Below are 20,980 nucleotides of genomic sequence, written 5' to 3' on the forward strand. Positions count from 1 at the left end.
TTAAATTATTTTGAATCAACTGAGTGAGTAAAGATGATCTTCAGCCTTAGTCAAGTTTTTGAAAGAATTTTCAGGGAAAGGTTAAATTTAAAATATCAATACAAATATATATTTTTTTTTAATCTTTATTTATCTTTTTTTGTACATGCATGGATGTAAGCTGAGAGTTGGTAAGCCTTTGGTTTTTTTAATATTTGTTGTTTTCTTGAAATCAATGAAATAGAAGATATTATGGCTCAAATCTTTCTGTGTATTCTTGAATCCAAAACTTTGAACACCTTTGATGAAGTCGTCAACATTATCAAATCTGCTTTCAACTTCGGCAATCTTCAGAATTCCTCTGCAACAAATAATAGATTGTATCAAATAGGGATCTTAATGTAATTTATTTTAAGTAAAATATGTTAATATATCTCACCCTATTTTAAGGACTCTACAAGCTTCTTTCAGGTAATCATGTAGGTTAGTCCCCATCAATGAAAGGCAAAATACAGCAACATCCACACTTTCTTTATTCAACGGAACTTTAGCCATATCACAAGCAGTAACTCTTTCATTAGTTGCCACTAAATCAAAAGAGTGAACTTTTTGTGGAACCTCCTGAGCAATCTTGGCATCTCCGCACCCAAAGTCAGCTATTACGTGAGTTTTATTCCTATAAAACAAAAAACCAATTATTTAATTTTTTTGATCAATTGAATTTTATAATGAGTTAATTAATAAGGATAAGATAGGTGATGTTTTACTAAGTCAATAATAAAAATTGTATCACCTATTTCATCTTTTAATTAGTAAGCATTATTACCCACATTTTTTTTATGCTCTCGATGATGACATCAACAGGATTTATTGGCCATTTGTCAACTTGTTGTCTGAAACCCTCGTGATACGCTTTGAAGGAATCAGGATCACTCTTGAAAAAATTTTGTGCTTCATTACTTGGTGAAAGGTACAACTGTTCATTCAAATATCTAAATCTTGAAGCCTTAAGCTTCGCTAACATTCTTTCTCTCAAAGACAGGCTCTTGTTTCCCTTTCTGTTTTTATTTCCAACAATAGCTGTGGTGTCCTCAGAATTTGATTCCAAAGTAACATCTAAATCCTCAGTTTCACTAAAAATGTTTTTGTTCAACTTCTTTTTCTTTTGTTTGCTGCTTTTATTTTCAACAACAGCTGTGCTTTCTCCTGAATTTGATTCCAAAGTAACATCTAAATCCTCAGTTTCACTAAAAATTTTTTTGTTCAACTTCTTTTTCTTTTGTTTCACTTTAGCTATGTCTGATTCTATTTTTTTTGATATATCTGTTTTTGAATCTACGACTTTTTTCTTTTTCCGTTTATTCTTTTTATTTTCAGTGTTGACGCAACTACTTTCTGAAATTGAATCTTGTGAAAAAAGCATTTGTTGATCATCTTCATTGCTCAGTTTTGTCTCTATCACATTCTTCATATGTTTAAAATTTGGTAAATTTTGCAACTTCGATACTTTTTTCTTTTTTTGATTCAATTTTTTTTTGCTAGAGTTAATGTTATTATTCATGGAAGTTTCTAGCAATTCTGTTCCTTTTTTGGATTGATTCTGTTTTTTGAGTAGTTTATTCTTCTTCTTATTAACAGCATTTTTTACATTGACCAAATTGTTTTCAATGCTTTGCGCTAGTTTTTTATTGATTTCTACTTTAGCTTTGTTTAATTTTGCTTTAACTATTTTACCACTGTTTTTAAGTTTCCCTTTCATCGTTATCTTATTTGTTCCCTGAAATAAAACAAGTTTTCAATATAAATTATATGATTGTGATAATTAAACTACATTCTACTAACACTAAATACTAAGGTGTTTATTTTTTTTAGGACAATAAAATTTCAATGTGGACTCATACTTTTATTTTCTTTAAATTATTCTAATAAAAGTAGTTTCTTTTAATTTTTGGTTGATTGATCGTTATGTTTTCGTGTTTTTCTGCGAAAAAATCCTTCTGCTTTTGCCTAAAAGTAGCCAATGGATCCTTGAAGGTCTTGTAATATTTGAGAACCTCCCGCACATCCTCAACATCATTTTGGGCAATTGTTGCAAGGAATGATGTTAAATCAATCAATACTTCATCATCATTGCCATTCCATGATCCAATATTCAACAGATTGTCTTCATGAAATTTGACGGATTCCTCATTGCAGTCAATCACAATAACTTTACTCAGATCTCTATTGAGTTTATCTAAATTCTTCACATGATGACCATCTACAAAATGAGTAGCATCTCTGACCAGTTTATATGAGATCAAATTTTTTGGGTCTAAGGCTTCACAAAGTGGAAACACAATAACGCCTTGTTCAGCGGTAAAGATTACTATTTCATATAATCCGACCAAATTTTCTAAAAGATAATTAACTCCGGGGCGTTTTTTGAATCTCCAACCTGTTTTATAAGTCCAGTCTGGGTGTACGAGAACATTGGTTAACTCCAATATTAGAGTATATGAAGGCTGATGGTAAGGAGGTTTCAAGGGATCTGGCAATAATTTTTCACGAGACGGTTGTTGAATAAATGAGGTTAAGGCTTTTATAGCCTCAATACAACGATAAATGTATTGTTGCCAAATTGGAAGTCCAGTATACTCATCCTCAAGAATATTCCCACTCTCATCTACTTTTGGGCGTCCATATTTCAGGATTAAGTAAGATCCAATTGATACCACACTAATTCCCAAGCAAAGTAAAGAATATTTCAATGATTTCAACGAATGTTCCTTTTTATTCGTATCACATTTTGGTATATTCTTGTCCAAGTTAGTTACAATCTTCTGAGAACAATGTGTATGATAAAATATGGATTTGCAAGTAACCAAGTTGGTATTTTTGTATTTAGGGAGAGGAACGTGATAACTATATGATTTTGGATATCTCAAGTAGATCAAGGATAAAATTGGTTTCCATTTCGAATTCATAACTAATCTGTCACGAAAACACATAAACAGAGCCTTCTGTACACTAATATTTCACAACACTTGGTAATAAAATTAATATTCACCTTAAATAATTTGTTGCACATTTCATCAGCTACATCTGTGGAGTCCCATTTGGGAACAGCGAATTTTCCCATTTTTATCGGTATTCAGCAGTCTATAAACAAAATATTGTAAAAATATTTTTTCACACTAACAAAATTCAAACTTCCATAACATAACCGTATTTTATTTTTAACATTGACTGTGAACAGGTGAACTTTTCTTCTTAACAATGGCAATAGCATTTAATTATTTTGCCAGTAGATGGCCGATAGCCGGTGCTTTTTTGAAATTAAATTCCTCCGTTTTTAATTTGGGTGAAATAGTGTGTCATAATAATAGTTGTGAACTAAATTACAAGAAGTCACAGATTACGGATAATCTGTGCAAGCAATGAATCACCCTCTGGCGATCAATAATACACCAGCTGCGATCTCTACAGCGATATCGATAAAACTTCAATCCATCGAAGAGGTATCCGTTTTTATTCTGGAAACCTTGGCAACGAAGCTTCAATAGGGGATATGGAGTGAATTATTTTCTATACTCACATCAATTTCTTTGTCAGATTCAAGCTGACTAGATATATTTTTCTATGTTGCGATTTTTCAAACTCGATCAAGAAGTCCGAGAAAACAAGCGCGTCGAATTTGAAGATAATTTGACAAAACACGATAATTTTTCCTTCTCAATGGAAACGGCAAATGAAATTTTCACTACCAAGCAATACGGAAATAAACAGGTGAGTAGAAACGATTTTGTTACTCGGCGATATCGCCCTAACTTGAAACCATAACGCAGATACGTTACCCCGTTGACGATTTGCCAAAATATGAAATTCGAACGGACGCAAACCTTTTTTCTGCTTCTGCTCCTGGCCCAAGCCACTCCAGAAACTTCGAGAATGGGGCCAACGAGCTGATTTTTTTCGAGAACCAGAATAATGAGGCATTCAGGAAGAGAATGGTGATTGCAAAAATATTCCGATTAGTTTTAATTCATTCAAGGTTGATTTTATTTTTAGTTTTCCGCTACTTTAAATGGAAATGAAGATTACAACGGTCAATTCGCTGAGATGAGCTCAAATAGGTGCCAGTATATCTCGCCACCAAGAAAGAAGAGAAGGAGGAAGAACCATTTGGAAGATTTTGTCATTAATTTTTCAGATGCAAATAACCTAAGAGCTGAGACGCTTGAGATTCCAGAAGAGGTAGGTTGTTCGTTTTTTTTTCAGTCCTTCCTCCTACGCCAACTGTGCATTAAGTGTAATTGAAGTATTAATACCAGTCCCTTGTCGGTCTTGGAAAATGATCTTATTTCAAAATGTTCGTTAGTTAAACAGTCATCAGTTATGGGTTATTAATTTATAAATTTTCTATAAAATTTTCCAAATACAATTTTTGCCGATAATTCGAAAAATAAAATAGTGTTCGTATCGAAAAGCCTGAAAGATAATTTCAACATCTCAGAATTTTCTCTCATTTTGTAAAAATGTCTTAAGAATTTCGAAACCAAGCAGACTTGCTCGGGGTTGTGGAGTAGTTCATTTTTTAGTGTTTTGAGTTACATAATTTATAATTTCCAGAGCTGTTTTTAAGTGCTCCAAAGTTTAGCGCATTGTAAAACGAAAAAAATTTTTTTGAACATCCCGCACAACATTATTTCCTTTTTCTTTTCTTCTGTATAAAGGGTTGAAACCATAACCAAATTTTCAATTCGAACATTCAAGACCAGTGGCACCGCTGAGGAGAGACAGGGGGGACCCAGGATCCTTCTGAATTTTTGTCCCCTTGAAATATTTAATGAGCAAAAGAAATACAACATGAATTTAACATAAACTAGATGGATCAGAAAGTCCTTGCTCCTCTTTGGCCTCCTATTCTTCATAGTTGGCGTACTGTTCAACACAGAATTCATAAGTCCACCGCTTCCTTCACTAGGGGACGCACTGTATACTTTTTCCGTTGATAGGTCCTGGGTGAAATTTACATCAAGGCCTCATTGTCCGATAGCCTTCAGCAGGGAGCAGACGCAAGAGTCGATGAGGTTATGAAAGCGGCCAAATCCTTGTTTTCCAAAAGGACGAGGACTCTTTACCATTGGATGCATCCCAATGCACCCAAACAGCAGATCAAGGCTGCAGTTTCAGAATCCTGGGACTCTTTGGGTACCCAGGAGAAGCAGTTTTACATTTCGCAAGTAAGTTATTCGATCCGAAATTCAAACTCTTCTTACATTTCGATCCCAGATCGATTCATAGAAATAGTTGTATCAATAATATTCTTTGCTTCTCATATCTATGTTGAGCTAACCTCAAATGGGGAATCACAGAGCTCCGAATAGATTTTCAAAGTGCCATTTAGACAACACAGAGGCCCAAATCACAGAGGATATTTTCTTTATTTTCAGGTTCTTGGGCGCTTTGGGTTCCCGGAATGCAACCTGATGATAAATCCTCAACTTGGTGGCATCAAAGAATTACCGGTAGTGCCAGACGTTACAGAATTCAATGATATATCGGCGAACGAGCTTCGCAACGCGATCTCTAGCATTACCATAGATGGAAACAGCGTTTTCATTACGGAACCCTCGTACGGAAGTTTAGGTAGGAAAAAACGCTTGGGCAGGCCAATAGGTAGCAAGAACAAGAAGAGCGCGTGTGGGGAAAGTCTTAAGGGTCCCATAAATCAGGATTTTCAAGACGATCCAGAGCTGAGCGAAGAATTACAGCAATTCGCTATGAATTTAAGTATACCGTGATTTCGCGTTCAAAAACATTGTTCCGGTTTTATGTTGTTGCTTTTGATTGTATTTCCTCGTAAATATACCTGGTGAAGATGGTTATTTTGTTTTTATTGAACCCGACCAAATAATAAACTTCTGTGGACACGATAATTTCATTTTGGCGATTGTTTTAATCAAATTACTGCAGAAATACGTGTTTAAACTCCATAGAATTTAAACTTAAATCAACAAGTTGGAAGGTCTTTCAAAGTTTTGTGGTTTCATAGAACTTTTATCTACCTATCAACTTGTTGATTTTTAGTTTATATTCTATGGAAGATCCATAGAAGTCCAAGACAGTTCTTTGTCAATTTTCTGGACTTGGTTATTTTGTTTTTATTTAAATTTTTAGAATATTATCTTATGGCTTTAGAACCTTCAATGAGTTAACAATAAGTAATCTAATGAATTTTCCGGAAGAAAGTTCAGATATAAAGTCGGTTTCCGATATATTCAATAAATGTTTGTTTAGATATTTATTATCTTATTTATTTTACATAAAACTTAAAATCTAAGAAAGAAAGTTGCGATATCATCTGATTCTTTTCGAACAAGCTAACAACAATTGAACATACTGGCACAAGAAAATATACAACAGTGGAAAGAAGAATAAAACATATACTACAAACGTGTACAACTAAATAAGAAATAAATTTCCCCTAAAAACATTCAAGAATAAATTATTGGTGCAGTATTTTCAGTCCTGTGCATTCGTGACGATATAGAGTGGACAAATGTAATAATTTTTCAATGAGGTTGAATCTTCAGTCCTTACGTCAAAGACTAAAGCTCAACCCAGCTGTAATCAGATAGCGTTTCAAGATGATGAGGTGAGTATTTGGTCCATCAAGACTATTTTTCGATGAAGAAGTCGTAAAAGTTCTACTGTCTCTACTGCAGTCAGTTGTTCTCAGTTTCTTGACTTGCTAGGAACTGCTATAGCACCTGGTGGTAAATTGGCGAACTTGGGGTTGTTTTGGGGGATGTTCTCATCACCTTCTTCTTCTGGTGGTGGTGGAGGGATGGTACTAGGGATATCACAGTCCTCTGTGGGAGGTACAACGCATCTTAGAGATCTGCGATCGAATACCAACATAGCTGGGCACCTTTGTAGTCGTGGGTAGCCTCCTTGGCATTGCCAGTACCTGTTGCAAGATTTTCCTAAGGCTACGTTTCCATTGGGGTCTTCGTTACATAGAGCTGAAATAGAATCGAAGTTAAATATTGGTATTGTGAGGTTATGAGGTTTAATTATGTATCAAGCAGTTTCGACATGCCAATGGTGATCATTCCAGAAGAATAGGAATCTATTAGAATCTGATGCCCAGAAGTTACATATTTATTTATATCAACACATAAAACTTGAAAGGCAAGATAAAAATTAGACAGACTTACGATGTTTTTGGCATCCCTCAACATTATCAGGCCAGTCGCAGGAATGTGATTTTTCATTGTAGAGCAATCCACCGATGCAGAGCTGTTCAGTAGCAGTACCGTTCCAGCATGTCCAATATCTTGTGCAGGATGTTTCATGTCCAAATATTCCATACAGCCAGTCACAATGCTCTGTTCCGATTGGAGGATCTGTGAAAAGGAAAAGAGGTATTAAAATCTGATCTTTTAGGGGCGCAGTTTGTGAATTGGCACCCATAGGAGAGTCGTTTTATTGCCTCAAGGCAGCTACTTTCGTTGTACTTACTTGCTTGTTGCTTGTTATCGCAGTAGTTCGATCTCCAAGGGTAATCACATCCTTCAGTCACTCCTCTATGTTTACCAGCAAAGACCAACCCATTAGGGCAGTCATAGAGCTCAGGTTGACCATCGACACATTCCCAATATCGGTCGCAGTAAGTTTCATCTCCTACAACTTTCGATTTCAGCTTGCAGGGATCTTCTTGGTTGCCCTTCAATTGCTGAGCCAATGACCCGCCTGAAAACAACAGAAAACCATCAATAAATAAATGTTCTATGTTTACAACTCTGTGGTTGAGAATATGACGTAACCATAGAACTTTAGTTCAATGGATATAACCATAGATAAGTAGATATATCTCAACTGAGGTTATGTCGCAGTTAAAGTATAAACACCAACAACTGTTATTTTATAAACAAAACAAGTTATTCAACTCAGTAGGATTCATCCAGAACAGAAAAGGTATCTGATAATTTTTCGGAGAAATTGAAGAAAAATGGCCTAATGTCAAAAAATATCATCGCACCATTTTTGCTCAGGTCAGTTCCTGTAATTTTTGAATAAAATCTATAAATCTCTCGTTAATCTGTCAGGGCTATCAACATTGAAATTGCGAATGACTGAACACCATTGAGTAAAAAATACAATTAAATTTAACTTTCACTTAGCTCATTGAAATTAATTAGAATGAATATTGAATAACGAGTTCCTATTGTTTGTATTTATCTAAACGGTAGCGTCATTTTCAGATTGGAATCTCTATTTGCAACAAACGACGTGATGAGATTGTGAAACGCATCAATTACAGGAAACTTTTTCTGTTCCATAGCATTGAGATCCTGGTAGATCTCACCTCTGAATACAGGGTGATTCTTTTAATAGATCAATATGAGTTTGAAAAGATTCGGCAAATATTTTCTCATTTTGTGCAATGAATTCGTTTAAAATCTATTTAGAAATAACCAAACTGTAAACACATACGAGTTACATTTCTAAGAACTGGGAGAATCGCTTTAAGCCATCTCATCTATAGTGCAAATCGCATCAGTTAGATCTTCAAGAAAGTAAAAGTATGCCGTCCTTGAACGTTAGGTAGTATCTTTATGTAAGATAATTTTGAGAAAATATGCTCCCATGCTATTCAAACGTTTGCAGGATATCATGCCTTTGATATTATGTAAATGTTATCTGGCAGTAAGCCATGGAAGAGTACCGGTGTTATTCAATTACTTCTGTTAAATTATACAGCAACTCTTCACTTAGTGTTACAGCCTGTTAATAATTGCATGTATTTTCATTTGTACAAACGTGTTAATTAATGTGAAAGTACCTATCTATTATTTTATTATGGCAACAAGAAGTACGTTTTGTGCCAATAAGTGTTAATTGATTGCGACAGTGGCACATAGAATTGTCACACTTTTTTCTATGGAATTTTGCTTCCGAGTCTTTCGAAAAGAACAATGTTGGCCTCTGGTTCGGAATTTCTGCTAGTACATCATCCCGAACAACTTCCGTTTTGCGCCTGTCTGTGTGTCTATACATCCTTGTAAAGATCATTACGTATTCAATTTTTAACCGATTTTCATTAAATTTAGTATCGATGTTCAGTTTGGATCGTAGATTCTTTTATTTCCCACACTAGTTACTCATTTAAGTGAGATCTATTTCTATCTGAAGGAGGATCACGATGGAACCAATGTTGGCACGAATAGAGTATAAAGATTGACCCCTAAGATAATTCCAAGGCTAGAATTGATGATTAGTCAGCTAGTTATATTCAAAGCGGAACTTCATTTCATGAATAATGAAATATCTGTGGTGAAACGAAACAAGGATTTAGTTCTTGTCCACTAGTTAACATACAAATTCGTCACATCTATTTTGATTCATTGTCATGTTAAAAAAAAATTGCAAATTTCAATTATTATTATTTCAATTTTATGAATTTCAGTGCGTCGTTGAAACGTCTATCGTTCCATTTTTATTAATGTCGTAGTTTTTAATTGTCAAATGTCAAAGGATGACAGTTGCCCAGTTAGCGGTCTGTTCAAAATGAAAACTCTTCTTGGAAAACCTTGAGAATGCTTATACACTGCGCAAAAAAATTAACGCACATTCTGAAAATCTCAATTTTAATGAAAGTTAACTCTACATTGACTTTATAACTTATTTTTTATGTTCTCTCGGGAAATTTGAAGATTTATATGATTGCAAAATTGAAGACATTAAAGGAGAAAATACACCTGTTGTTATGTATTAAAGTCATAAATTCAAGTAAAAATTTTATATTTTATTGCATCTTATGATTTATAGTGATAGGGGACAGTGAAAATGCGGTGTAATTTTCTAATTACCGATATCTGATTAGTTTCCGATCTCTCTTCCTTTCGAATGGAATCCTCTAGATTATTGGTAACTTCTCTAATAGATGCTTTCAATATCATTTGTCTTCAGCGACCCAGAAATCTAGTGACAGATGCAAGTATACGTTCCATTCAATGAACATAATGGACCACTTATTAATCTGATCAAGTTCAATACTAGGTAAAAGTCAACCGATGAGATCAATAAATTTCGCTCTCTTTCAAGATCAACTTTCAGAAATCTGCAGGTACTGCATCCAATAAATACAAATAGAGTTTCTCATTTCGTTTCATCATTTTCAATAATGCATTATGTGGGAAAAATACTAGGATTATTATCATTTTAAAAAGCCTGTAGAGTTGGCACAGCTTTCTGATTTATAGCATGATCACATAGGTGACACTTATGCTGCTTATGCTATTCCAATGATAAGAAATTAGGGTAATTTTTTTGTTTTTGAAGAATCATATAGACAATCATTTTGAGTAATTTTCATTAACATATTTTAAGTAAACTGTATTCACCAAATAACGTATTAGTATTATTTACAGCCAAATTCTTTTCTTCAAAGAAGTTTTTGCAATGCGAGTGCAAAAAGTTCAGTGAAGATCTTTTGTCTTATAAATAACTAACTATTGTTCCAACAATTCTAATAATAGATTCAATTATGAAGAGTGTTTTTCACAATTATATTTATTAGTAACAATAAAAGAAAGTTGTCACATTTCACACCTCATCTGGCCAATTCTCCCTACACTTTCATTTTCATTGATGTTTTCTCGTAATTATCGATTTATTGACATCCTTATTCTTCAACGAAAGAAATTTACGTATCCCCAACATATTTTTCAAAAATAACGATGTTCATTGAAAAGGTAAAACCTCAATTTTCATATTAAATGAGTTATCTTGTAGCACCTTGTATTAAAATTAATCTCGTCATGAGAATAGGAACTCCTTCAACAAAAATTACACAACAATGGAAATGCATATACGGTAGTTTTGAACATGTGGGAGGTAAAACTTTAATTCTCCATTGAATATTCATAAATTAGTATTCTTTGAAGGTCCTCTTACATAACTGTCTAATGACATCAAAGGTAGTTTAGTATTCAAACGCATATTTCTACCAGACGATGCATGAACTGAAACTTCGGATTTTTTTCATTCTTTCTTTCCAGGTTTGAGTCCTCTATATTTTTAGGATATGATAATTTTTCAATTGGTGGTATAATGCATAGTCCAATTGATGAAATGATTTATCTCAAATTATTCGGTATATTTGAATTAGTACCTTTGTATATACTTGAAAACGAGTACAGGTCAATGTACTCTTCAATATCTGTATATAGAAACAGACTTATATAATTGATTTCTAAACCTGCTTTATACACATTCAGACTCCATATTTAGCATTCTGCAGTCGTACAATGTGTCAGATAGCATCCGTTATCAGCCGATTCAGGAAAAGGGGCTAGAGCATTTCTCCGAAAAGTTTTTGATGATGTCATAACTGAATAAACCACTATTATTATTATTTTTATTACATAATCAGTTCATAATCGACTAACACTGCCGTTTTATAATTTATCTAAACGTTGATCGTCTTAACTGGGGTAGGTTCAGTTCGTTAATGGGCTTAAGTATATTAGATGCCTTTGGAGTTATAATTTTTGCAAAATTTAAAAAAATGTTCATCTGATCGGACATAAAATTGAGAAATCCGTGGTGAAATATACAGTGAAATAAAAGTTTTTTTGTATAATTTCGATACCTCACTATCTGTACGTCAAATTTCACTTCAAGTAATAGTTGTACAGGGTGTTCTAAAAGCTCTGTGACAATTTTTGACATGATAGCTGCACTCAATCTGGTCATTTCTTTCCTATGGACATTCGTTTTCATTTAGAAGTCACAAGAAGTTGAAAAAAAATGATTTTCTTGTTAGAGTCAGGAATTCAAATATTGTTTCAGACTTCCTCAACAATAAACAATAAAAATTGAAAGTTTTGACTGCAGATTCGTCTACAGAAAACTTAATTAGACATATTGAAGCAAAAATCTACATGCATAATTGAAAAGCTTTGACTTCACTTAAGTGCTTTCTCATTCTATTTATAAACTTAAACGTTGAAAAAAACTCTTAACCTTGTGTTAAATTTGCAGCATCTTTTAAATGAAGAATCTTATAGATTTATTACCACAAAGAAATAAAAAATTCCCGTTAACACATAATAATTCTCATTCGCGTATTGTTCATTATCCTGAGGCCAACCTATGGGCCTGGCCTGAGGTAACTCCTGATCTTTCATGTACCCCTCTGATACGAATATTAATTCAGAGATAAACTGTAGAAAGCTTTCAGTGAAAGTGAATAGACTGGCTCCTTTTTCTCGAATCGACCTGGCATAGTCGGTGGTAGTCAAACGAATGTAGGTGTATGAGTATGGTCCTTCGATTCGAGATCGAATAGAAATCAATCATAGAGTTTCGTTAGTTCCAGCATCGAAATGATGTATAGCGATGATTGTATAAGAGATTAGGAAACTGTGGATCATTGATCGTCTCTGAATTCGTGGATAACGATCGCGCAATATTTGTTTTGGTATTATGACATGTCTCCTTACAGGGAGTGCTGCTATTTCTGAGGAAATTGAATGAGATCGCAGAGAATTTCTTCTTCTTGGATGAACCAACAATTATTGTGGTTAAACGCTCTGTCATTTCGTCACCATGTCTGCAATTTTCGAATGTTGGGCCCGGGGATGGTCTTAAATGATAAAATCTCACATAAAACTAATTAGTATTTTTTGAACGAAAAAACCTAACCCAACAAACTTGAAATGTTCACAGTGTGCTTGGATTTCAAAAACCAACGGTTAAGTTCGCTCTATTAGTGAGACGTCACACACCCCCATTTTTGGTTCTCCTGTCAGTATTCGGAATCCAAACAAATAAATTGTCATTCAAATTAGTACAGTGTCGTTGAAGGAATTGACTTATTTTCATAAATAAGAGTATTTGAGGAACGATTCCGGTATTAATTGATAGACAGAAGGAACGAGGTTAATACCAGTAAGTTTGAATCCTGTATCATTCCCCAGATTTTGTAAAAAGCCGTGTTTATTAGTTGAACTTCAAGTTCGAACTTACTGGCATTCATCTCGTGCCTTCTGTCTATCAATTAATAGTAAAAGCGTTCCTTAAATAATCTCATTTATCAAAATAAGCCAATTTCTTCAACGACAACGTACTAATTTGAATGACAATTTGTTTGTTTGGATTCCGAACACTGACAGAAGAACTAAAATGGCGGTGTGTGACGTCATCACTAATAGAGCGTATTGGAAGAATCTGAACAGGTGTTCTATGAATATTGCCATTCGAAATTTTGTTTTCCTTATAACTCCAACGCTATGAATTCTATGGAGATAAAATTTCGCATTCAGATGTAGAATAACATTTCGAAGATCTATAAAAAATGTCAATTTCTTGATCAAAACCAAAGAAAATTCAACAAAAATATCGAAAAAGCATCACCCAAGTGACCACAAAATACACAGAGTTGAGATTTTATTTTTTGAATAGCCCGCTATCTGGGCAACTATCACTTTTGAAACTGTCGTCTTTTGACATTACGCTATCACTAAAAATGGAACGATACTTGCTTCAACATCGCATTAAAATTCACTACCAAAATGGTGGAAAGTTTGCAGTTTGTACTTTTGGGTTGTCGTGAAGCATCTCTCGGCCGGCAATAGTGAAACTGATGGAAAAAATGTAAGCAATTTGGACAATTTTGTGATGTGAAGAATGGAAACCGTGTGCGTCACTCGAGAACAACTGAGAATATGACTGTTGCAGCCCGTACTCAGGTCTCCAAGAGCACAATTGGCACATGAATAAACGAGCACTCAAAAGCTTCTGAAGTCAGACAGTGTTTTACTCGATTTTAATAATCTACCAGTGGCGTACCAGAAAAAAATTGAAACTCATGAATTCTACATCAAAAATTACTGGCATAATAATTCTCGATAAACCACCGTATTCTCCTGATTTGACTCCGATCGATTTTTTTTTCTGTCAAACATTTCTATGTTAATTTTTCAAATTGTTGCTTCATTGCGCGCATTTGAACCATAGAATTTCTGCAGAATTTCCATGTCCAACCGAATATTGAGCAGGAAAATTGCGAAAGTAATTCTGAATGTCTGCATGCCCATCCTTACCTCCTTAAAGTTCACGACAAATTCCAAGAACAAGCAGTGAGTTCATTAATAACTCAATAGTTGGCAAGGTTATCTTTACTTTCTCTCCAAATTCAAAACTAGACGTTCTGGGAGTATATCTGAGTCGTGTATTTGGAAATGATTGTTGAAAATTGCGATTTTTTCCCACAGTCAGATGTATCTAGAGTACCTATCGGAATCTAGAAGTATATCTGCAATCATCCTTGAAAGATAGCGTTTGGATCTTTCACTTATTTCTTGAGATTTTGCTGCATACGGTGTTTGGTAAAGATAAGACAAAATTTAGGAGGTGATTAAAATTGATGTAACGGGCGTTCGAGATATATAACTTTAAGTTGGGATTACTGTTCAAGATGGCAACCGATTTAACAGCTGTCAAGTGATTTATTCTCAGTTTGGTTTGGCAATTCATCATGAATAGACTCACGCCTGAACAACGCTTGCAAATAGTGCAATTTTATTTCGAAAATAATGGTTCTGTGCGGAATAAGTATCGCGCACTACGTCCATTTTATTTTGTTAAGCGATGAAGCGCACTTCTGGTTGAATGGCTACTTCAACAAATAAAACTGCCGCATTTGGAGTGAAGCTAATCCTCAAGTGTATGTCGAAACACCGTTACATCCAGAAAAACTGACTGTTTGGTGCGCTTTATGGGCTGGTGGAATCATTGGTCCGTACTTCTTCAAATACGATGATGGCCAGAACGTTACAGTCAATGGTGATCGGTATAGAGCCATGATTACTAACTTTTTCATTCCTGAATTGAACAACCATGATGTCCAGGAGTTATGGTTTCAACAAGATGGCGCAACATGTCACACAGCTCGTGCCACAATCGATTTATTGAAAGACACGTTTGGTGACCGCCTAATTTCACGTTTTGGACCTGTGAATTGGCATCCAAGATCTTGTGATTTAACACCGCTAGACTACTTTCTGTGGGGCTATGTAAAGTCATTGGTCTATGCGGATAAACCACAGACCCTTGGCCATTTGGAAGACAACATTCGCCGTGTTATTGCCGATATACGGCCACAAATGTTGGAAAAAGTCATCGAAAATTGGACGTCCAGATTGGACTACATCCGAGCCAGCCGTGGCGGTCATATGCCAGAAATCATATTTAAAATGTAATGCCACAAGATTATCTTGCGGATAAATGAAATTCATGTCAATCGAATAATCCATCGTTGTTTTATTGTAATTTAAAGTTCTATAGCTCTAAAAAAACACCCTTTAGTAACGAACTGTTGAATTTCTTGATCATCCAATCAGGAATATTCAAGAATTAAATTGAAACGAAAGAATCAGTGCAGTCAACGTATAGGAAAAATATTTCTCCGTACGAAGTTTGTTACGTTTTATGCAAATTTAAATCAGGTAATAAATGACCAAGAATAGGACACCTGTTCGAGAATCTTTCTATTCTTGGACATATACCCATCTATAAATTTCACCTAATAACCTTGAGACAACCTGTTTTGAGATTCACTAAAAAAAAATCATGTCTTTTTTGGGCTAAAATGTATGAATCTTTTATTCGAATCGGGGGACTTTGCATTAATTTAGTGGTTGGAAAAGATGCTCTTATCTTATTCCACAATTCAATTGGTTTTATATTTTTTTGGGTTTTTTCGGAACTCTATGACCTCATGTGTGTCTTTTTGTTATAGATACTAATTTGGGGACTATTGTTTTGATATAGCTACGGCACCTTTTTTGGTTCATCATTTTCACAATTCGCCATCAAGATATTGTGATTTAACACCTTTAGACCTTTTACTTGCATGAAAAGCATATGGTGCTATAGTATTGTTAATGCCTTATCTTCCTTTCTACAATGAAATACAAATCCATTGATTTCTCTTGAAATATACTCGTTTTTTATATCGAAATGAAACTTCTTATTGGAAAACCCTGTATAGGACCGACTGTACTGAAAAATTCGAGCGTTCTATTCTGAAATAACAGTGAGAATTGTCTTGAGGTCCTTTGGGATTGAATTACATCCGCTGCCTGAACAAGTTGAATATGAGATGAGAACTTTCTGCTCGCTTTCACTCAAATAAACTATTGTATTATACAATTGCAAATACTTTCATCTTTCGGTTCATCGATTTGATATGCCGGCAAATATAGAACGTCTGAACAAGTTTCCTCACATCACGTTCTATTGAATTATGACAGCACATTAGCAAGATTGTGAACTGCGAAGAAAGCAAATCTCCGATTATATATCAGGAAATCTAGTGAATTAATTGGGAAAGTGTTCATACTATTCACGAAATTAACAAAACTTGGCATTTGGATTGCAAAAACAGTGCAAATTTCTGAATATTTCCTCTTTAGGCATGAAATAGATTTCTTCAAATGAAAAAAAGTTGTCCTTAATTTTTTTAGCCTTTAAAATTCACGGATTATGTTCTCGAGATGGGAGGATAGTTTCTGAGAAAAGCTTTGAAGGCTCAGAGGCTGAAGAAGGAACGAAAGATACATTGGATTTTTGTATTCTACTCGTTTCCAAGGAAAATTTCAGGACGAGTTAATTTTTTTTTTTAAAACAATTCAGAAGATTTATCATTTTCATCAATATTGAAATCGATAACTTCGAAGAAATATTATAATATAATATATATTACTTTCATAGTTCATATATGTTTCCTTTGTTTTAAAAAAAATTCAAAAGCCTCATGAAGTGTTTCTTTGTTGAAAGTAGAAACGAGAACAAATTTATTGATTTCATGTTGTATAGGTTCGAATGCTGAAGAATGAAAGCAAATCAGCCTATCGATTCTCAAGATGAAATTTGTGTTATTTCAAAATTTTTTATTAAATTCAAAATCGATCATTTTCTGCTAATTTTTTTTTTGAAAATGTAGAAAGATCTCGTTTTATCTTTTAGTTTATTCGAAGAAAATCATTTTTATTTATTATAGGCTATTATATTTAATATTTTTTAAGTATAATTTCTTTCTATGAAATTCATGAGAAAAATCATAACTGAATGTGTTCCTGATTAGAACAGATAAAATTATGCATTTGAGGAAAATTATCTCTCAAAAATTGTTGTGCATTTTACATATGCAATATAAATTTCTTTCAAATTGTATAATTATTACGAAGATAAGAGTAATTAAAAAAAAAAACAGCCCCCAAATAAAATAATTTTCTCAGGGAAGAAAAAAAACTCTAACATACCTGCTATAGCTAATACGATAAAAAATAATTCACTCTGCATTATGACCGACTTTTTTACCGTCAACTAACTCACTAACAAATATTTACCATTCACTGAAAGTCGAATTGCTTGCTCATTATGCTCCTCATGAAGACCACGAAGAGGGGATCCTGCAAAATTCTATTCCCCACCTGCTGGTGACATTCAGGGACGATTCTAGTTGTAGCAATGAAGAAGAATTTAAAAATGCCGAAGAAGATTGATGTTCGTTCATTCTTATGGTAATTATACTCTTTTCCCACAATACATCATGTGGATTTCTTGTGGAAATCTTGGATGAATAAAATCAAGGTTCAATATAAGTCTAAAGGTTTTTTGAACTGATTAAGTTTTAGAAATTGAAATTAGATACTATAATGTAAACTTATTTTCTAGAATCCATCCTGAGATCCTGGAATATATTGACCTCAGAGAGATTGGACAGTATTCTGAACAATTAATAAATATGAACCAGTATTAATTCTTATGGTCTAACTTTCTTTTGATCCATAAATAATATTCTGAATAACGCATCTTCGATCTTTGAACGATTTGAATTGGGAATCCAAGTTTGAAATTACCCTGCAATGCTACAATGCAGGAGTATCTAAGCGCAAGAATTCAAGTAAAAATGTCAACTGCCATCTATGTTCGGCTTCTTATACTCGATAGTAGTATGTAATTCATTGAGTAGATGGCATCTGTATCGGTGTGAAATAATTTTCTGTAACTTCAGCGACCGCGCCACCTACAATTGAGTTACCGAACTACTTTGAATTTGGGTCAGATGGCGCTGAAAAATTTTCTGTAACAAAGAACGAAATTAAGCAGTAGATGGCACCACCTTTGTTAGTTCGAAGGTCCTCCGATAGATGATAGTGACTGGTAATCGAAATTTTAATTTTTCCGTTTGCGTCTAGAATCGGTTAGCGATTGCCGATTACATTCCATCATTCATTAACGGACTCGGTGGACAAATCTACTGATAGCATATGTCATATGATCTATGATTCTATGGTGATTGGTGGGATTTAGGAAAGAAAAGTTGAAAAGTTTGTATGGACAAATAAAGCTTATTAGAAATTTTCTCAATCATAATGGAGAGTAAACCGCAAAAAATGCCAAAAGTGGCAAAGGTAATTTAATTTATTATAATTATACATGAAAACCTTCATGAGGCTAGTTCAAAAATAAATATGAAAATTTTTTAGGTTAAAAACAAAGCTCCCGCAGATATTCAAATTACTGCCGAGCAACTTCTTCGAGAAGCCAAGGAGAGGGATTTAGAAATATTACCACCTCCTCCTAAACAAAAAATTTCAGATCCCCAAGAACTCGCAGACTATCAGCTACGAAGAAGAAAGCAGTTTGAGGATAACATCAGGAAGAATAGAACGGTTATTCCTAATTGGTTGAAATACGCTCAATGGGAAGAATCTCAAAAGGAAATACAACGAGCAAGATCTATTTATGAACGTGCACTTGACGTTGATTATAGAAATATTACAATATGGCTAAAATATGCAGAAATGGAAATGAGAAATCGTCAAATAAATCATGCACGAAATCTTTGGGACCGTGCAGTAACGATATTACCTAGAGTAAACCAGCTTTGGTATAAATATACCTATATGGAAGAAATGTTGGAAAATGTTCCAGGTGCACGTGCTGTTTTTGAGAGATGGATGGAATGGCAACCCGATGAACAAGCATGGCAAACCTATATCAATTTTGAATTGAGATATAAAGAAATAGATCGAGCAAGACAGATCTATGAAAAATTCGTTATCACACATCCAGAAGTCAAGCATTGGATCAAGTTTGCTAGGTTTGAAGAAAACCATGGATTTATAAATTCAGCAAGAAAGATTTTTGAAAGAGCTGTGGAATTTTATGGAGATGATTATATGGAAGAAAAATTATTCATGGCCTTTGCCAAATTTGAAGAAAATCAAAAGGAACATGAAAGAGCAAGAGTTATATATAAGTATGCCTTAGATCGTATTCCAAAAGAAGACACAAAGGAACTCTCCAAGGCCTATATAATACATGAAAAAAAATATGGTGATAGGAGTGGTATCGAAGATGTGATAGTGTCTAAAAGAAAATTTCAATATGAACAAGAAATTGAACAGAACCCCCTTAACTATGATGCGTGGTACGATTACATAAAGATTATTGAAAGTGAAGAAAACATAGAATTGATCAGAGAAACTTATGAAAAAGCAATCGCTAATGTGCCACTTTCAAAGGAGAAACAATATTGGAGGCGTTACATTTACCTTTGGATTAAATATGCCATTTTTGAAGAACTCAAATGTGAAGACTACGATAGAACCAGACAAGTTTACAAAGTGTGTCTGGATGTAATTCCCCATAAACTTTTCACATTTGCTAAGATATGGTTGATGTTTGCAAAGTTTGAAATTCGTCAAAAAAATTTATCGGCCAGTAGAAAAATATTAGGCAAGTATTCATTTGGAAGTTCAACACTGATCTGATATGGCATCAAGATTGCTAAATTCATTTTTCTTTTTCCTTGTAGGTACGTCAATTGGAAAGTGTCCTAAAGATAAGCTGTTTAGGGGATACATTGATTTGGAACTTCAACTAAGAGAGTTTGATAGGTGCCGTACTTTATATCAAAAATTCCTGGAGTTTGGCCCAGAGAATTGCATAACTTGGATTAAGTTTGCTGAATTGGAGACTCTTTTGGGTGACATAGACAGGGCTAGGGCTATCTATGAAATAGCCATTCAGCAGCCAAGGCTCGATATGCCAGAATTATTGTGGAAAAATTACATAGGTGAGTTATCATTGAATCATCTAGAAAATATTAATTTTAATTATTTTCTCCTATTAATTATGAACGTCTTGTCTTCTTTTCAGATTTCGAAATATCTCAAGATGAAACAGAAAATGCACGACTCCTGTATGAAAAACTGCTTGAAAAGACATCTCATGTGAAAGTTTGGCTGTCTTACTCTAAATTCGAACTTAATAACGAAACTGAAGACGACTTGAATATTATTTTGACTAGGGAAGTCTACAACAGGGCGAATGAAAGTTTGAAACAATGTGAAGAAAAGGAATCAAGAGTTATACTTCTGGAGAAGTGGAAAGAATTCGAAAATGCTTATGGTACCGATGAAACTAGAGATAAAATTAATAGTAAATTACCTAGGAAGATAAAGAGAAGAAGGAAAGTTATCAATGAAGATGGAACTGAAGAAGGTTGGGAAGAAATAGTTGATTATATCTTCCCTGAAGATGAAAATAATAGGCCTAATTTGAAATTGTTGGCTATGGCCAAGAATTGGAAGAAAAAAATTGAAGAGATCAATAATAAAGAAGATACCGAGTTGCCAATTGTTGAAAACAATGTGAATTGATTTGAGAACATTTTTGTTCTGATTGTGTATAATACTTTGATTTTCAAAACTGTATATAGATTAATTGGTTTTTGTCCCTTTCAAAAAATATACCTAAATCTGTTGAATTTCCTGATTCTTTTAACAGTAAATTAAGTCTTTTATGTATATTTATATAATAAAAAATTTGATAAGCAATAAAACATTTGGGATTCATTTTATAAGTTCAATTAAAACAAAATAGTTATTTTTTGCTAATAATCACAATAGTAGAGTAATATAAACTTGCC

General features: G+C 33.9%; 5 protein-coding genes across 5 annotated transcripts; 2 read left to right on the plus strand and 3 right to left on the minus strand.

The window, feature by feature from the left end:
* Positions 1–123: 123 nt before the first annotated feature.
* On the minus strand, positions 124–3,517 carry LOC123674962 (ribosomal RNA-processing protein 8). Its single transcript, XM_045610150.1, has 4 exons — positions 3,029–3,517; positions 810–1,756; positions 419–655; positions 124–340 (listed from the first exon to the last, which is right to left on the minus strand). The coding sequence occupies exons 1-4, from the start codon at positions 3,098–3,100 to the stop codon at positions 130–132; spliced, it is 1,467 nt and encodes a 488-aa protein (XP_045466106.1). The 5' UTR covers positions 3,101–3,517; the 3' UTR covers positions 124–129.
* On the minus strand, positions 1,868–3,000 carry LOC123674964 (mitochondrial import inner membrane translocase subunit TIM50-C-like). The gene has a single exon (XM_045610152.1). The coding sequence runs from the start codon at positions 2,967–2,969 to the stop codon at positions 1,902–1,904; it is 1,068 nt and encodes a 355-aa protein (XP_045466108.1). The 5' UTR covers positions 2,970–3,000; the 3' UTR covers positions 1,868–1,901.
* A 70-nt stretch (positions 3,518–3,587) lies between the features above and the next one.
* On the plus strand, positions 3,588–5,847 carry LOC123674963. The gene is made up of 5 exons (XM_045610151.1): positions 3,588–3,747; positions 3,807–3,971; positions 4,030–4,215; positions 4,977–5,204; positions 5,415–5,847. The coding sequence occupies exons 1-5, from the start codon at positions 3,601–3,603 to the stop codon at positions 5,763–5,765; spliced, it is 1,077 nt and encodes a 358-aa protein (XP_045466107.1). The 5' UTR covers positions 3,588–3,600; the 3' UTR covers positions 5,766–5,847.
* A 403-nt stretch (positions 5,848–6,250) lies between these two features.
* LOC123676250 (protein obstructor-E-like) lies at positions 6,251–17,454 on the minus strand. The gene is made up of 4 exons (XM_045612034.1): positions 17,301–17,454; positions 7,489–7,719; positions 7,185–7,373; positions 6,251–6,989 (listed from the first exon to the last, which is right to left on the minus strand). The coding sequence occupies exons 1-4, from the start codon at positions 17,338–17,340 to the stop codon at positions 6,700–6,702; spliced, it is 750 nt and encodes a 249-aa protein (XP_045467990.1). The 5' UTR covers positions 17,341–17,454; the 3' UTR covers positions 6,251–6,699.
* An 851-nt stretch (positions 17,455–18,305) lies between these two features.
* On the plus strand, positions 18,306–20,893 carry LOC123674831 (protein crooked neck). The gene is made up of 4 exons (XM_045609931.1): positions 18,306–18,455; positions 18,531–19,785; positions 19,865–20,125; positions 20,209–20,893. The coding sequence occupies exons 1-4, from the start codon at positions 18,417–18,419 to the stop codon at positions 20,709–20,711; spliced, it is 2,058 nt and encodes a 685-aa protein (XP_045465887.1). The 5' UTR covers positions 18,306–18,416; the 3' UTR covers positions 20,712–20,893.
* The last annotated feature ends 87 nt before the right edge of the window (positions 20,894–20,980 follow it).

This window comes from Harmonia axyridis, chromosome 3, assembly GCF_914767665.1.
Source record: "Harmonia axyridis chromosome 3, icHarAxyr1.1, whole genome shotgun sequence".
NCBI classification, from domain to species: domain Eukaryota; kingdom Metazoa; phylum Arthropoda; class Insecta; order Coleoptera; family Coccinellidae; genus Harmonia; species Harmonia axyridis.

Excerpts from the sequence above, each read along its gene's own strand:
- LOC123674964 (XM_045610152.1), bottom strand. The coding sequence starts at position 2,969 with ATGTGTTTTCGTGACAGATTAGTTATGAATTCGAAATGGAAACCAATT.
- LOC123674962 (XM_045610150.1), bottom strand. The coding sequence starts at position 3,100 with ATGGGAAAATTCGCTGTTCCCAAATGGGACTCCACAGATGTAGCTGAT. Across the intron at positions 1,757-3,028 it reads TGTGCAACAAATTATTTAAG|GGAACAAATAAGATAACGAT; the intron begins GTGAATATTAAT and ends GTTTTATTTCAG. Across the intron at positions 341-418 it reads TGTAGAGTCCTTAAAATAGG|AGGAATTCTGAAGATTGCCG; the intron begins GTGAGATATATT and ends TATTTGTTGCAG.
- LOC123674963 (XM_045610151.1), top strand. The coding sequence starts at position 3,601 with ATGTTGCGATTTTTCAAACTCGATCAAGAAGTCCGAGAAAACAAGCGC. Across the intron at positions 4,216-4,976 it reads CGCTTGAGATTCCAGAAGAG|GTCCTGGGTGAAATTTACAT; the intron begins GTAGGTTGTTCG and ends TTCCGTTGATAG. Across the intron at positions 5,205-5,414 it reads AGCAGTTTTACATTTCGCAA|GTTCTTGGGCGCTTTGGGTT; the intron begins GTAAGTTATTCG and ends CTTTATTTTCAG.
- LOC123676250 (XM_045612034.1), bottom strand. The coding sequence starts at position 17,340 with ATGCAGAGTGAATTATTTTTTATCGTATTAGCTATAGCAG. Across the intron at positions 7,720-17,300 it reads TATCGTATTAGCTATAGCAG|GCGGGTCATTGGCTCAGCAA; the intron begins GTATGTTAGAGT and ends TGTTGTTTTCAG. Across the intron at positions 6,990-7,184 it reads TGAGGGATGCCAAAAACATC|CTCTATGTAACGAAGACCCC; the intron begins GTAAGTCTGTCT and ends ATTCTATTTCAG.
- LOC123674831 (XM_045609931.1), top strand. The coding sequence starts at position 18,417 with ATGGAGAGTAAACCGCAAAAAATGCCAAAAGTGGCAAAG. Across the intron at positions 19,786-19,864 it reads GGCCAGTAGAAAAATATTAG|GTACGTCAATTGGAAAGTGT; the intron begins GCAAGTATTCAT and ends TTTTCCTTGTAG. Across the intron at positions 20,126-20,208 it reads ATTGTGGAAAAATTACATAG|ATTTCGAAATATCTCAAGAT; the intron begins GTGAGTTATCAT and ends TCTTCTTTTCAG.